The sequence below is a fragment of the Schistocerca gregaria genome, chromosome 4 (genome assembly GCF_023897955.1).
Source record: "Schistocerca gregaria isolate iqSchGreg1 chromosome 4, iqSchGreg1.2, whole genome shotgun sequence".
Taxonomy (NCBI): Eukaryota; Metazoa; Arthropoda; class Insecta; order Orthoptera; family Acrididae; genus Schistocerca; species Schistocerca gregaria.
In genome coordinates this window covers 403,533,335-403,551,384 of record NC_064923.1, presented here as the reverse complement: position 1 = coordinate 403,551,384, position 18,050 = coordinate 403,533,335, and the positions used below count along the sequence as shown (strand labels likewise).

Here is an 18,050-nt window from a genome sequence, read left to right as displayed (position 1 = left end):
CTACCTATGTGAACACCTAGAAATTTGAACTGTTCAGTTTCACTAATCATATGGCCATTCTATGAAATTAAAGCGTTGGGTTTTGTTGAATCGTGTGTTAGAAACTGTAAAAACTGAGTTTTACTGTGGTTTAACATTAGTTTATTTTCTACAAGCCATGAACAGTACCATTTGAACCAGTGCCAATGCTGCATCTTTACTACCAAGCTACTATCATCAGCAAACAGAAATATTTTAGAATCACCTGCAATACTCGAGTGCATATCATTTATATAATATAATATAAATAATAGGAGTGACCTTAGTACTGACCCCTGGGGCAACCCTCAACACCCCCCCCCCCCCCCCCCTTTCGAATTAACTGTGCCCCACTCAGACCACACATCAACGCCACTCTTAACGCTGTGGATAATGAACTTTTTCTGTCTCTTGTTAAAGTAAGAAGTGACCCAATTTTGAGCTACTCCCCAAATTCCATACTAGTCCAACTTCTGGAGTAATATTTTGTGAACAACACAATCAAATGCCTTAGTTAAATAAAAACAGATGCCTAGCATTCGAAACCTTTTGTTTAATCCATCCAGCACCTCACAGAGAAAAGAGAATATAGGATTTTCAATTGTTAAACCACTTCTAAAACTGAACTGTATATTTGATAGCAAAATATGTGAAATAAAAATATCAACTATCCTTATACACACAGCCTTTTCAATAACTTTAGCAAACACTGATGGCATAGAAACAGTTCTAAAATTGTCTACACTATCCCTGTCTCCCCTTCTGTAAAGTGGCTTTACTACTGAGTACTTTAATTATTCAGGAAACTGACCATTCTTAAAGGAAAAATTACAAATATGGCTAAGTACAGTACTTTCATATTCTGCTGGGTACTCCATCATATCCCAAGAGAATTCTCAGTCTTCAGTGATTTAACTATTGACTCAATCTCCTTCCTTGTCAGTATCACAGAGGAGTACTTCAAATGTCAGTTCAGGAAAGCATTTTCCTAGGGAGTTATACGATACCCTGCAAAAACTAAGCTTTTATTTAATTCGCCAGCAATGCTCAGAAAGCGATTGTTAAATATTGTACATATATCTCTGACTTACCAGTAACAGAAATATTTTTACAATGAACTGACTTCACATCGACAACCTTGTGTTGCTCACCATACACATCCTTCATGACTGACCATATGGTTTTAATTTTAGCATCTAGCATTCTATTTGCATACCACATACTCTTTGCCTTTCTAATAACATAAGTATCTTACAATACTGTTTGTACTGGTCTACTGTAGCTCAATTGTGACTGCTTCCAACATTTTGATATAGTTCCCATTTTCTTGTACATGATATCCTTATCCCACTAGTCAGCCACCCAAGCTGCCTTTTACCACTAGTAACCTGTTTAGAATCTGAAGATGATAATGAAGTAAACAAAACCAGCCATGACAGCAAAATAAAATATGCAACAGGAACTGTTATTTCCCTTTGCTATAGTTCCTACAGCTGCAGAATGCTCTAAACTGAACGTCAATTGCGTACAAGATATTCTCTCACACTCTTAAGTACATGTGATGCATCACTGGTTTCATACATGGTTCAGGTTACTAGAAAATGGTTGACTGGCATGATCATGGGATGGACTACATAAACACCAAGGCAGCTAATACTGCTCGTCTTTTAGGAACAGCAATATTTAAGTGTCTGTCTACATCCACACAGCTCATCATTTCACAAGAACTCGGGATTTAAACTAAACAAAGTGTGCAACACATGACACACTAAAATTATTTCAGTAATGGAACATCCAGTCAGCTAAGTGAAGGTAGTGAAGACAGACCATTGTGCACATCATGTTCCACTCCAACAGTTATCTTCTGCAGGCTTCTATGAAACATCTACTTTATTAACTGCAGATGATGAGCAAGTGCTCAGTTGAAATAAAGTGTAATTTCCATAAAACCATCTAGTTTTATGCTAAAAAAAAACCACTGCAGCACCCTAGGGTTACTATAGCATTCAACAGTAAAACTATTTGTCTCAATGAAGACATGTTTTGACTGGATGGCAAATCAAATTGGAATACAATACACACTTTGTGCAGTACCAATTTATCCTAAAGGCAACAAGAAGATATAATTCAGACTGAATTTTCCAACAATCTCATGAATATGACTATCTTCACTGTCTGTAGTGCATGTAGTCGTTGTTGTTGTCTTCAGTCCTGAGACTGGTTTGATGCAGCTCTCCATGCTACTCTGTACTGTGCAAGCATCTTCATCTCCCAGTACCTACTGCAACCTACATCCTTCTGAATCTGCTTAGTGTATTCATCTCTTGGTCTCCCTCTACGACTTTTACCCTCCACGCTGCCCTCCAATGCTAAATTTGTGATCCCTTGATGCCTCAGGACATGTCCTACCAACCGATCCCTTCTTCTAGTCAAGTTGTGCCACAAACTTCTCTTCTCCCCAATCCTAATTAGTTACGTGATCTATCCACCTAATCTTCAGCATTCTTCTGTAGCACCACATTTCGAAAGCTTCTATTCTATTCTTGACCAAACTAGTGATCGTCCATGTTTCACTTCCATACATGGCTACACTCCATACAAAATACTTTCAGAAACGACTTCCTGATACTTAAATCTATACTCGATGTTAGCAAATTTCTCTTATTGAGAAACGCTTTCCTTGCCATTGCCAGTCTACATTTTATATCCACTTAACTTCGACCATCATCAGTTATTTTACTCCCTAAATTGCAAAACTCCTTTGCTACTTTAAGTGTCTCATTTCCTAATCTAATTCCCTCAGCATCACCCGATTTAATTTGACTACATTCCATTATCCTCGTTATGCTTTTGTTGATGTTCATCTTATATCATCCTTTCAAGACACTGTCCATTCCGTTCACCTGCTCTTCCAGGTCCTTTGCCGTCTCTGACAGAATTACAATGTCATCAGCGAAACACAAAGTTTTTACTTCTTCTCCATGAATTTTAATACCTACTCCGAATTTTTCTTTTGTTTCCTTTACTGCTTGCTCAATATGCAGATTGACTAACATCGAGGAGAGGCTACAAACCTGTCTCCCCCCTTTCCCAACCACTGCTTCCCTTTCATGCCCCTCGACTCTTATGACTGCCATCTGGTTTCTGTACAAATTGTAAATAGCCTTTCGCTCCCTGTATTTTACCCCTGCCAGCTTCAGAATTTGAAAGAGAGTATTCCAGTCAACATTGTCAAAAGCTTTCTCCAAGTCTACAAACGCTAGAAACGTAGGTTTGCCTTTTCTTAATCTTTCTTCTAAGATAAGTCGTAAGGTCAGTATTGCCTCACGTGTTCCAACATTTCTACGGAATCCAAACAGATCCTCCCCGAGGTCCGCATCTACCAGTTTTTCCATTCGCCTGTAAAGAATTCGCGTTAGTATTTTGCAGCTGTGACTTATTAAACTGATAGTTCGGTAATTTTCACATCTGTCAGCACCTGCTTTCTTTGGGATGGAATTATTATATTCTTCTTGGAGTCTGAGGGTTTTTTGCCTGTCTCGTACATCTTGCGCATCAGATGGTAGAGTTTTGTTATGACTGGCTCTCCCAAGGCGGTCAGTAGTTCTAATGGAATGTTGTCTACTCCCGGGGCCTTGTTTCGACTCAGGTCTTTCAGTGCTCTGTCAAACTCTTCACACAGTATCTCATCTCCCATTTCGTCTTCATCTACATCCTCTTCCATTTCCATAATATTGTCCTCAAGTACATCGCCCTTGTATAAACCTTCTATATACTCCTTCCACCTTTCTGCCTTCCCTTCTTTGCTTAGAACTGGGTTGCCATCTGAGCTCTTGATATTCATACAAGTGGTTCTCTTCTCTCCAAAGGTCTCTTTAATTTTCCTGTAGGCAGTATCTATCTTACCCCTAGTGAGATGAGCTTCTACATCCTTACATTTGTCCTCTAGCCATCCCTGCTTAGCCATTTTGCACTTCCTTTTGATCTCATTTTTGAGACGTTTGTATTCCTTTTTGCCTGCTTCATTTACTGGCAGCCCTCATGTTTTTACCTACTTTATCCTCTGCTGCCTTCACTACTTCATCCCTCAAAGCTACCCATTCTTCTTCTACTGTGTTTCATTCCCCCATTCCTGTCAATTGTTCCCTTATGCTCTCCTTGAAACTCTGTACAACCCCTGGTTCTTTCAGCTTATCCAGATCACATGTCCTTAAATTCCCACCTTTTTGCAGTTTCTTCAGTTTTAATCTACAGGTCATAACAAATAGATTGTGGTCAGAGTCCACATCTGACCCTGGAAATGTCCTATAATTTAAAACCTGATTCCTACATCTCTGTCTTAACATTATATAATCTATCTGATTCCTTTTAGTATCTCCAGGATTCTTCCATGTATACAACCTTCTTTTATGATTCTTGAACCAAGTGTTAGCTATGATTAAGTTATGCTCTGTGCAAAATTCTACCAGATGGCTTCCTCTTTCATTTCTTATCCCCAATCCATATTCACCCATTATGTTTCCTTCTCTCCCTTTTCCTACTGACGAATTCCAGTCACCCATGACTATTAAATTTTCGTCTCCCTTCACTACCTGAATAATTTCTTTTATCTTCTCATACATTTCATCAATTTCTTCATCATCTGCAGAGCTAGTTGGCATATAGACTTGTACTACTGTCGTAGGCATGGGCTTCGTGTCTATGTTGGCCACAATAATTCGTTCACTATGCTGTTTGTAGTAGCTTACCCACACTCCTATTTTTTTTAATTCATTATTAAACCTACTCCTGCATTACCCCTATTTGATTTTGTATTTATAACCCTGTATTCACCTGACCAAAAGTCTTGTTCCTCCTGCCACCGAACTTCACTAATTCCCACTATATCTAAATTTAACCTATCCATTTCCCTTTTTAAATTTTCTAACCTACCTGCCCAATTAAGGGATCTGACATTCCACACTCCGATAGGTAGAACGCCAGTTTTCTTTCTCCTGATAACGACATCCTCCTGAGTAGTCCCTGCCCGGAGATCTGAAAGGGGGACTATTTTACCTCCGGAATATTTTACCCAAGAGGACGCCATCATCATTTAATCATACCGTAAAGCTGCATGTCCTCGGGAAAAATTACGGTTGTAGTTTCCCCCTGCTTTCAGCCGTTCGCAGTACCAGCACAGCAATGCCGTTTTGGTTAATGTTGCACGGCCAGATCAGTCAATCATCCAGACTGTTGCTCCTGCAACTACTGAAAAGGCTGCTGCCCCTCTTCAGGAACCACGTTTGTCTGGCCTCTCAACAGATACCCCTCCGTTGTGGTTGCACCTACAGTATAGCCATCTATATCGCTGAGGCACGCAAGCCTCCCCACCAACGGCAAGGTCTATGGTTCATGGGGGGGCATGTTGTCTTACCAATACCTAATTCCTGTGAACAACTATAAGTGGACCTGACCACAACGATTTATATGTTCCATTAGCACAGCCCATAAACCTACTTTAAGTGATGATATTCCGCACTTGCAAGAGCTCATGGGATACCTAACAATATCTGGTGAAATAATAACCGATTCATTAGCCTCCGGCACTTAATGAAACCTATATAATAAATAATCCACTACTTACACTGTCCCATAACAGTTTATAGTAATCATCACTGTGCTGTGCAACACACATGCAAAATGTAACATAAAGATACTTGAGACAATGCGGCACTGATTGCATTACTGGATAAGTGAAGTACCATTAAACTAAAAGAATGCAATCAAATATTTTGCAAAAATGTAACTATAGTACCTGACTGGAAGAATGGAAAAACCCACAGTAGATTTTTGAATGTTGTTGAAGTCTAGAAATTTTCTAGATATGCCGTACTCACGTTATAGTTAATAGGAAGTTTTTAATTACCTTGTATTTCATGCAAATTCTGCTAGAAGTAAGAGAAACTAAGGATCATAGCCTGCAAGAAATGCCTTACCGTTTTAGAACTCTCTTTGCACATATGCTTATTTTGTGAATGGTATAATACAATATCAATAAATATTTGTATTTAATGGATTGGAGAAAAAAACTGGAGACACAAACATGAAAAGTTGAATAACATGTTAAAACAAGACTTTACATAGTTACTAGTAGACTGACATGCAGGTTAAAACCAAGTGGATGAAGCAAAAAATATATAAATGGTTGACTGATAATCAGCACAATTTCTTGTCTCTTTCACAGTCAAGTTCATCACAGATTATAAAGGATGGAGGGGGACTAATCCTGTTGAGAATAATGTTTTACGAGGAAATCTTTGTAAAATGTGATATAAACTATGAGAAGATGTACACATAATAAGGCCGTATCCATCATCCAAATAAACAAGGACAAAATATGAATAAGAAAGAAAAGGTCACAAGACCTAATGAAGAAAATGGAACAGCAAGCATCTATTGAAACGCAAGGGGCAAATATAGGTTTCTGCAGAAAGTGATCTAGTTTTGATATATAACATTATTAACTATATTTTTCAGAACACAAGAACAAAATACATAAACATGTTCTTCACACATTCTCATTTCAGGCATGGAAAATGATGTCTGGTGACGTATGAACTCCTCTAATGCATTGGCATGCAAGAATACTGTGCCTGAAATTCACTATGACTGCCCGACATGACTCCATTTGCATTTCACCAATGGCTTGTAGAATTTCATCCTTTAACTTGCAGATGTTTTGGGGCTTATTGGCTTATACTAATTATTTAAAACAACGCCAAAGAAAAATTCCCACAGTGATTGTAGATGTGCCACTACCCGACAAACACAGACCCATTTGGTAAGTGCCCTGACGTCACCACTGGCATGTTTGTCTGTTGACCAGAATGCCACCTTGTGTGCACGATACGATTGTAAGGACATCTTTTGACTGTTTGTATGACTATATCATGAATTAGACACACGATGCGGAAATAGCAGTTTGTTGCTTTAATTTGTTACACCAGTGTGTATTAAAAAAGGGGGAGTGGGACTGTGGTGTCACCGCCAGACACCACATTTGCTAGGTGGTAGCCTTTAAATCGGTCGCAGTCCGGTAGTATACATCAGACCTGCGTGTCGCCACTATCAGTGATTGCAGACTGAGCACCGCCACACGGCAGGTCTAGAGAGACTTCCTAGCACTCGCCCCAGTTGTACAGCCGACTTTGCTAGCAATGGTTCACTGACTAAATACGCTCTCATTTGCCGAGACGATAGTTTACCCTAGCCTTCCGCTACGTCATTTGCTACGACCTAGCAAGGTGCCATTATCAGTTACTATTGATATTGTGAACTTAATGTCATAACCGACATTCATCATTAATGGATTAAAGTTAAGTATTCCACCAGCTACATCCGTTTTTCTAAATTCTAATTTCCTTGTCCTGTTCCAGACCTCACGCCAGCCTGAGTGAGCTAAAACGTGTGCCTTTTGGCCTCCTCTAGTAAAATGGTGTTAGCTCTCCTGCCAACCACAAAAGGGACAATAATGCCGCCCGCTCAAAAACCACACCAAACTGTCACTTGCTGTTGATGCATTTCACTCTCTTGAACAATGTAAGAATTTTCTGATTCCTGGATATGGCGGATCTATTTATTCATAAACCCATTTAAGTGGAAGAGCACCTCACCACCGAAAATGACGTTTCTCGCTAAATTGTCACCTTCTCAGAAAAAAGTCAACAAAACAACATTTTTTCCCCCATTACTGACTTATTTCAGATCATACTGTAGAATTTGCCACACTCAAAAATATCCTACTTCCAATTTCTGGGAACTGTGACGAACCACTGTCATGTTTTCTACAGATCATACAGAGCAAGGTGCCCAGAACTCTTTAATGTTCCCTGCTGAACCTGTTTCATTGAACTCTGCAGTTAGACTGCAAACTGTTGATTCATTCGGTGTTTCATTGAGCCCTAGGTGTCTCACAGCTGCTGCATAACTTTTTCCTTTACGATAACATGTTTTCATTATTAGTGCAAACTGCACAATAGTAAACTGTTCCACGGTTAGACAAACAATGAAGGAATATGAGAAATTTAGACTGAATCAAAAATCAGAATGTTTCTGGAAACTGAAAAGATACACAACAATTTGGTAAACTGACAACCTGTGATTTAAAACTGGCATGCTTTTTGAGGGGATCTTTACTTAAAGTCACATCAAACAAGTATGAGGACCTTTACTACCAGAAAGGTGCAACAATGACAGAGATTTAGTAATAGTTTATCTTCGGTGGCAAAAATTATAATGAGAAGTTGTGTCACAAGGAGAGAGTAAAAAGGTGATAGATGCATAAAAAACGCACAGAGAACAACAAAATAAAAACCAACACAATTTGGAACTAACAAGCTATTTTTATCTCAATAACAGACTTAAACACTTCAATTTATTTGTTAGATATTGTGACCATGATAACTGATGCACTAGCAACTTATTTAAGATGTGTGATAATATTTAATGTCAGTACCCAAAAAGAAAAAGATCAATAGTTCTATAGTATTAATTAGTAATGTCAAAGGATTTTAATGGACAAAATTTTAAAACAAACACAAGATAAATTCTGAGCCACAGATCTCAACCTATGTAAAGCAGAAAGTTTGAAAAAGAATAGACAGTTTACTTTAAAAAAATGTTGGCAGGGACAAAATTGATAACTTCAGTTATTATCAATAAAGCAAATCAAAGAAAGAAATATGTGAATGTAAATATCAGCACATGTGGCAGATTAAGAAAGGCGTTAAGAAAGGTGTGTAGGTGTGTGTGTGTGTGTGTGTGTGTGTGTGTGTGTGTGTGTGTGTGAGAGTGGTGGGCGGGGGTGGGTTGGGGGTGAAGAGAGATAGGCAGACCACTCAGCTGCAAATCCCAAAAATGAAACTGCACTAGTCTTTGTTTTGCTCCTCTGGACAAAAGAAATCAAAGTAGGATAAGAAAACAGAATTAAAACAATATACTGAACTAATAATAAGGCATCATGGTATGAGGTTTGGGCTGGATACGCAACTTTTCTGCGCATAAGTTTTGATGCAAGACAAAAACAAAAAGTTAATCATCAATGGCTTTGTATTGACGATGCGACCAGTCATTTTATAATGCTTTTAACATACACTTCTATTCATCCATTAGCTAGCTTTCAAAGCCACAGCATATTCAACCTGAAATACTATGTATTTAGAGGTATTTTTATAGCAGATGCAGCTACTCAATGTTGTGTGTTATGTAATTCCTGGAGTTGTCATGATTCTAGCAATTAGATGCAAATGGAATGATAACAAAGTGTCTATAAATATCTACCACTGAAGGATGAGACTTGACACTGGAAAGCTAAATAATGGAAGAATTTAAAAAATCGTCATAAAATAACAGGGTGCAGTTTCAATGAAATGCATGATAATTTAACGAGTCTCCCATAATTGATTAGACATATAAAAACTTGACTGATTGAAATATTCATCAAATTACCATACCTGCATCAACCTCTACGCAGAGCAGAATTATCACTACATATAAATAACAAAAGAAAACATTAAAACAATTTAACTCAGGTGAAAACAACCAGTGTTAGAAGACTCCACGAGTACAGTACTTAAATAATTAAACAAGCAACTTTCTTCATTCATGAAAAAAGAAAAACAAATTATTCAGCTGAGCAGAGTACACTGAATATCAATCCTATTACACACACTCATTGGCTGCTATCAGGGAAAAAGGCAGAACTCAAACAGCAACAAAGTGGGAGAAAATGAAAATCTGATATGGGAAAAAAGAACATTACTCTTTTCCCACAAAATCAAAAAGGCTTAATCCAGAACACATAAAACTGATTATGTATCAAGTATCTTTAAATTAATGCCCAGGCTAGTACACTAATCATAAACCAAATTTCACTTGCCAAATATCTGAAAGTATATATGACTGCAACTGATTTAAGGTCACAGAAAATATGGAAATAATAAAAACACAATTTACGAATGTCACTGCTTTTTTGCATTTTATGCTGTTTTTCCTGTATACAGGAATCACTGACTTTGAAAGAGCTCTTTTACATTTCAATTTTCCAATTCTTTTGTACATATGGACACTTTACTTTTACAAATGTACAATTACAGGCTTTAAAAACACAACTGCATCCAACAAAGAGACACAACAAGCAACAATTTCTATACATATGATTAAAAACAGAAGAGACTTTTCCTTTCTCGGAAGTACAGCATGACTGTATGAAAGATGACCTATCAAAGAAGGAAGAATAGCTCATACTGTTAGTCAAATAAATCACAAAAGTTATTCCAGCCAGGATTTCCCATTGTTTGAAATCACTAATGCAGCGTTCAAGTCTCTATTTAAGAACCTCAATTTTTTTCCATTCTCAGTTATGACTTCCTTCTTCGAGGCAATTTCAATATGGTGAAGGAAACACACATATTACAGCATTTTCAATTATTAAAAAGTATACTATCACATTTCCCATCTCTCATACACAAGATAAGGCTATCCAGTGTTGCTGCTCCAATTTTCTGATTTTAGTGGTTTATGAACAACAGCACACTTTTTGAAAACAGGTTGATCAAGATGCAATAACTAACAGAAAGCTTCTAGCTATCAGTAACTGTAATATGTGTCTGCACACAATTTATGCATTGATTACATGGAAATACCAACACTCAACCTAAGGATGAAGCACTAAGTGGGAGATAAGCAAGGGGGTATGAAAACGCGCACACACACACACACACACACACACACACACACACACACACACACACACTGGGATATCTATTTTGTTATCAGAGATGTATTATTTCTCTGATTTATTGGTGTGCCACTGAAAACGCTCACACTCCTCTCAATAAAGAGTGATTATTGGTCTAGGGAGCTAGAGAGTGAAAGATACGAAGACACGATTGAGTAGGGAAAGACGGATAAGATTTCCAGAACAGCTCTCATAATCAGATGATGATGACAGGGCAAGTCCACATGAAGGAGAGACTTTCTGACACCAAGACCTACAGAAAGACACATAGATAAGGACATGAATGGAATACACACAAAAGGTAAGGATGCAAGGAAAGCAACATAAAGATGTCAGATGCAGAAAGATGACAAGGACAATCATAGTTTTGTGCGGTTTAAGAGGGATGGTCAATAGATGCAAATTTTATTAGATTCTTGAGGACTGTATTCAGCTACACATCTAACAGCAGCTAGTGTACAGGATGGACCATGGGAGAAATGGGTGTATGCACAGGACATATCTCACACTGGATGACATGTAGGCTAAAATGTAAGGCTGCAGGTAAAGCGAATAGTGAGGTACAATGTTAGATGGATTATGCAGGTGAATTTAAGATTCTTGGAGAGGCTGTTCCTCATTTCCAGATGTGAGAATAGGTAGTTGAGGAGCTCGCTGATGATAGGGTTAAGCTCGTCAAGAGCAATGTGGTACTGAAACTCCCACTAACCATTAAGTAAGACAGAACACAGGAGATATGTTTTTGGAGTGCATAAGTGGACACTTGTTGTCTCTAAAGGCTTTGGTGAGGCTACTCCATACAGGCGAGGGACAAATTATCATTGTAAATGCTAAAGTCAAGAGGTACACTTGCTGTAGAGTATTTTTTAGTGCATAAGTAATGCAAATTGGGTAATTTATAGTTAGTATACTGTAAACTGAGATTTTAAAGTGATATATGAAGATCAGAGTTCAACATAATATCCATGTCAATGTAATTAGAGATACTTAGGACTGGAGGGGGTGGGGGTGGGGGGAAGGTGAGTGGGTACTATTAAAGAAACAGACTGGTCTTGTTAAACCTACCACCTTAGCATTCATAAGAACTAATAAAATAACACACAAACACACACACACAAAATTTCGAGCTTTCGCAACCGGCAGCTGCTTCGTCAGGAAAGAGGGAAGGAAAAGGAAAGATGAAAGGATCAAACTCTTTGCCTTTAAATATGTCTGCTTGTGTCTGTGTATGTATGGATGGATGTGGATGTGGATGTGTGTGTGTGTGTGTGTGTGTGTGTGTGTGTGTGAGCGCGCGCCTTTTTTCCCCCTAAGGTAAGTCTTTCCGCTCCCGGGATTGGAATGACTCCAAAACCAACATCCTTTCATCTTTCCTTTTCCTTCCCTCTTTCCTGACGAAGCAGCCGCCGGTTGCGAAAGCTCGAAATTTTGTGTGTGTCTATATAATATATATATAAACAGAAAAAATAAATCATGTTGACTAAATGGAATATTAATACTGCTCTTCTGGCAAAAAAGACCAGTGCCTTAATTATTGTGTTTCCTCATCCAGGAAAGGGTATTATGAGTATCTGGAGTAGTATTAATGTTTGTAAATCTGATATTCAATGGAGATGAGGTTAAGGCACAGACATAGTTCATTATGGTTCCAAAGGAATACATAGTCCATGCACTCCCAATGGAATTCTGGGCAAGACAACATTTAGCACCATATGACCATTGGTTGGTATGTTCTTGTGTGCCAGGAGAGGGGCATGCACCATGATGAGTAAAAATTCACAAATAAATTAAGAACAATGAAATACAAATTTTTGTGTTTTTTGAATTATAGGCCCTAGCCGACTACATTAAAAGAAAATGCTTTACAGACATTAAACTTACAGTGTTTTATAAATAAAAATAATGATTCATTCACCATTGCCTGTGGTAGTACTGGGTATAATTGGAGCAAGCACAGTAGCCAGAAACTCTTGACAATTCACCAGTTAACCAGATCTGCTGACCAAGTCTATCCAATATAAAATATACCAATTACTTCCCACAGAGGAAGACAACAATGTCAGAAGATTCTTGTATCCAAATGTATCAAAGCTTCTGACAAAACAAAAGGCATTCAATCCACCTATTTGAACTTCTTGCACTTCCTGCCCAGTTGGAGAACCTCAGGGACTGTAAATGAAATGCTACAAAAGCTTTGCCTCCAGAAAAATCTATTTTGTGACTTTGCTACGTCAGAGAATCAACTTAGGGCAACAGATTGCAGGTATTTAAGTTATCTTTGATGGTTTATAGGTATAGCTTTTCAACACTTAGGCTACATTTATGGAAAATACTTTGGTTCATCTGGGCTTTAACAGAATGTTCCTCTCTTTTTCCTTAGTGTCATTCAATGCTCTTTTCTTACTTTGCAGATCTTTATCTTATAATAAGCACACATGCTAAGTGTGTGTGTGTGTGTGTGTGTGTGTGTGTGTGTGTGTGTGTGTGTGTGTGTGTATCTGCCATTAGCACATCATCATAGGAGTAATGGCATTTCCTTGAAATATTACACTATTGTCTTTTGAGATCTCTCTCTCTTCCTAAAATCAAAACAGAATCTGTAATTAGTGAATAATGAATCAGTCTTTTTTTGGCCTAGTTGAAGAAACTAATTCATAAATAATAACAAATGTAAACAGAAACTACATGACTAATTTCCTATGTGGCTTTAAAATCTTTTACATTATTGTGCATTAAAGCTGCTTTTGAATCAATGCATACAAATTTTGAGTGTTCACATAAAAAGTTTGTTAAATATTAGGCATGATGATTAATTGCTCATCAATGACAAAAATAAGAAAGAAATGTGTTGCAAAACAGGATATAAAAAAGCAGTGAAAGTTTAATGCATTTTGACTACAGGAAACTTCACACAAAGGAGAGAATGTGACTGCAAATTCACTCTCTCTCTCTCTCTCTCTCTCTCTCTCTCTCTCTCTCTCTCTCTCTCTGACATACACACACACGCACACAAAGAAAGAAATACAAGGCACCCATGTACACAGTTAATGCTATCACAGAATTAATAAATATACCTTTGTATAAAAAAACTATTTACACACAGTTAAACATTTCACATATCAGACAGCTGATCTTTGGAATAGTTACAATAAAATACTATAAAAACACAACAATATGCTGTACTTCTGAGACACTGGTTAAAGCATGAGCACAGTATTCCTTAGCAAATAAAAGATACAGTATCAATATTCATTAAAAATCAAAATGGAAATGTAAGATTTGAGTCACATAAAAACATATAAAAATCAACAATACACATATAATGTGATGTTTGCTTGTCTATAAACAATAAATGAACAACAGCATCTCATTGGCAAATGTGTTAATCAGCAGTGGTTTCTTTGGTATTGACTTTATGGGTATTAAAATACTTTTCACACGTATACAGTCACAACTGCTTTCAGTTTTGATGTCGCAATGATCACAGCCACGATGGTCGATTCACTGAATCATACGGCTGACGTATACTAAGTGCAGGGTGATAGCCAGGTGGGAAGCCAGAGGGAGGTGGTAAAAGGCCTTGATGCAGGACCATTGGAGAACTCGAATGGCGCAGTAGTTCATAAGGCTGGTATATGGAACCAGGGGCACCAGGGGGATCAACCAGAGCTTGTTGATGGTTTATAAAAGCTTGCGCCAGGGGAGAATAGGCAGGTTGACGAGGTTGAGAATGAGTGAATACCTGGAATGGATTTGCCGATGGTGCAGGTGAATTCTGCACCATTTTATCACGTCCAGATTCTGAAGCAGCAATGTAGTAGTTTGTAGATGCAGTCCGATAATCTTCAAGATATCCTGCAAAAGTGTCTTTGTCTGAATATATACCCAGGCAACCTGGACGAGGTCCAAAGTTAAAGGCACTACCTGGAACAACACTAGTTGTCTTGAGAGATATAGCCGTAGGTTCAGAGATCACTGAGTCACCCTTTAGTCCCACATACTGTTGAAATGCTGTTGATCCTGAAACACTACTTGCAACAGACACTCCACTACTTGCAACTGCAACTTTTGTCTTTCGTTTCCGGGACTTTGGCTGTCCTTGCATTTCTGTAGAAGCGGATGCTTTGTTAGATGGCAAATAGTCTGTCATTTGTCTATTGTGTGATGTAGTGTTAACAGATGCACCAGATATTTTGCTATGAATGGCTGGTGTCAAATCAGTAGCTTGGTGAGCAAATGGTACTTGGAGATCTATGGGTTGGGGGTCTTTGCTTGTCAACACTGGTGAAAGATCTGCAACTGGTTTATTTAAAGAGGCTTGTATATTTGGCGAGGTAGAAGAGCTTTTAGCCAGTGCTGATGACAAATCCGAAACAGAATGAGTAAATGTTGTCTGCCCAGATGTGGCTACACAGTTTTTCACAGATAATAAGGAAGATTCTTCTGATCTGCTGTAGGTTCCTTGGTTATTTGTGGTTTTTAAAGGTGGTGACAACTGTGACTGGGTGTAACTTAGAGAAGGAGTCGTAGGGCTGTTTCTATTATAAGGCAATGTCGCTATAGTGGAAGGGACTTGAGAAAACACGGGTACATTTGTAGCTGAAGTTGATGGAACATGTATAGAAGATGAAATGTTCTGACTAAACATAAGTTGGTTTTTAACAGTTTTTTCTATGTAATATTGAGAGCTAGTTCCTTGAATTGCAGAAATACCTCTTCCATCAGTTGGAAACCTTTCAACAATGTGCGAGAGGTTAGTTATACTACCTCTTAAAGGTGCTGATGCATCTACTCCTACTGGCGACTGAGGAAGAGGTGAGAAAGGTGCTCGATGAAAGGAGAAATCTCCACTGTGTGCTGGTGGAGCAACACTAAGAGAAGATGGACTCGGTTGCGGCATTGGTGGTGACACCTGTCGCATTTGTTTATGTGGCACTGTGACATTTACATCTTTATGTGAATGCAATACAATGCAAGATTCGGGAGCCTCTGCGTTCTTTTTGGACATAGTATTTTCCTTAAGCGGTCCATCATTCTCTAAGTGATTAGTCATAAAGGTCTTGTTACTAACATTTGGCACACAGTCTGACAGAGACCTACTGTTAGTTGCTAAATGACTCTGTTTTGGAGACAGTGAAGAAGCAGAAGAAAGTAACAGGTTTGGAGATGAGGCATGAGACTTCTTTAAAACACCTATTACTTGAACATCATCATCAGATAATGTATTTTTTGAACACGGCGAAGAGAGTGGTCTTGGCACTTGGGGTGATCCACGGCCAGTCATAACATTTGGTTGATTGAGAAACTCTTCTTTCAAACGTGGGCTTTCAGAGATTACATCTGAATTTGTGACTAATGCCAGAGATTTCTCATTCACCGGCAGTGGGGCATGAAGATTTTCCACATTACTATGGAATCTTTCACTCCCTGAAACAATATTAGGCAGAGACATTTGATGTGCTCTCTCAGGGGAATGCCGCGCACAATCCAAAGGCACAGAATCACGAGCTTGATCTGCAACAAATCCTTCCAAAGGAGCTCGATCAGAAGCATGTGCTGGTGGAGGCAATCTGTCAACTGAAGATGGCTCCACTTCACTGTACAAACGTTTTTTTACAGGGAAAATGGATGATGGTTTCATCAGTGACTTAGTCATTGTACTAGATGCTGAAGTTGATGTTCCTGTGTTTTGCTGATGGCTAGTTGAAAATGTTGTGACATTACTGGTATTAACTGATGAGGGTACCTCTTCTTCTGCTGCTTGTGTTCTTGCAGCCCTATACTGATCAGTCAGTGGCTTACTTGTGTCATAATACTGCATCATGGGACTTGCACTATATACCGGAACACTGCTGTACAGGGACTTTGGTCCCAGCATAGCTGCTGGAGATTCCGGTGATCTTCCCTGGTATGTTGAGTAGCCTATTGAATCATTAGCTGGTGGATACATTCGTGGACTATATAAAGGAAATGCAGATGAATGCATCTGGTCCCTTGGGCTACCATTGCTGCTGTTTTTGTCTGGACTTCCTTTCTGAAGTGAAGATGTATCTTGATAAAAACCAGCCCGTATAGTTCCATTGATAGGCTGATATGGAGGCAGCTTCAGGTTATCTTCTGGACGAGGAGATGCCATCAGGGGTGATGCAGCCACTGGAGAACGATGAAGGGGGGAAGGATAATGGGTGGAATAATTTTCCACACGAGGGGAGGAACCGTCTAGTGGGTCCATTGGATCCTGGCTAAATGAAGAACGTTCAGACATGCTGCTACCCGTACTTATTCTCCTTTGACGAGAAACGTTCTGTAACGGTGAAGTTGTAGCTTCTTCTTGCCCACTTCTTTGGTGTGGGGAGTGTAATGATCTTTTCTCAGATTCTTCTGGCATTCTTCCACTATAGAGATCACCCATCGCCATGCTAGAATACTTTGAAGGGACAGACTCTCGCTCAAACATATGTGATTTATCTGTAAAAGGAACATTTTGAGAATCAGTTCTTTCACCAGTAGGAAGAGATTCATTTTCTTGAGAGCAAGAGTCTGACTTTTTTTTCTGCACTGTCAGTGTTCTCGGAGCGCCAAATGCTTTGAACCACGCACTAAGATTTGGTGTAGCCTTTTCTTGCTTTGTTTGTTGTACTATATTTTTAGTGCTTTCTAAAGACTCTTCAGTTTCTTTCTTTGCAGACAAATTTGAACACACGGATTTGTGAGATTCTGGAGACACAGGCACTTTAACATCTACAGGAACCTTTGACAATTCATCTTCTGAGAGATCAAATTTGGTGTCTTCAGCCTCCTCTTTTGTGGAAAAATTATGCCCACTGCCAACACCGAAGGCTAAAACATCATTTCTTAAGACAGACCCCAGACTAAGTTTTGGCATAGTTTCTTCAGACTTCACAGGTTGTAATGCTTTTCCATCTTTAGGTTTTCCAGCAATACTCCCATCTTCTGTTACTTTACTTGTACTCTGAATGTTGGATAGCAGATTTCCTTTACTCTTGCCTGGCTGTAAGCGATCAATTGTTCTTTGGACCTCTCGTTTACGTTGTTGTTTGGCAGGATCCTTGTTCAAACGCTTTTTTGATGCATCCTGTAAAACATAATAGAGATCAGATAAGCATTAAGCATGTAAGCAGTGTACACATAAAGGATAAATCCAGAGACAGAGAAAAAAGGAGAAAGACTTAAGCATCACAAAACTAAGAAAAAAAATAAACATCTACCTTAGCATTATGAAACAGATACATGT

General features: G+C 38.6%; 1 protein-coding gene across 2 annotated transcripts in view; it reads right to left on the bottom strand.

Moving 5' to 3' along the window:
- Positions 1-10,006: 10,006 nt before the first annotated feature.
- The window catches only part of LOC126267507 (mucin-12-like), a 278,640-nt gene continuing 270,596 nt past the window's right edge, over positions 10,007-18,050 (bottom strand). For both annotated transcript variants that reach the window (XM_049972804.1, XM_049972806.1), the window contains exon 13: positions 10,007-17,891. In XM_049972804.1, coding sequence (XP_049828761.1) covers positions 14,277-17,891 — 3,615 coding nt within the window. In that variant the 3' untranslated portion in view covers positions 10,007-14,276. The remainder of the gene's footprint in view (positions 17,892-18,050) is intronic.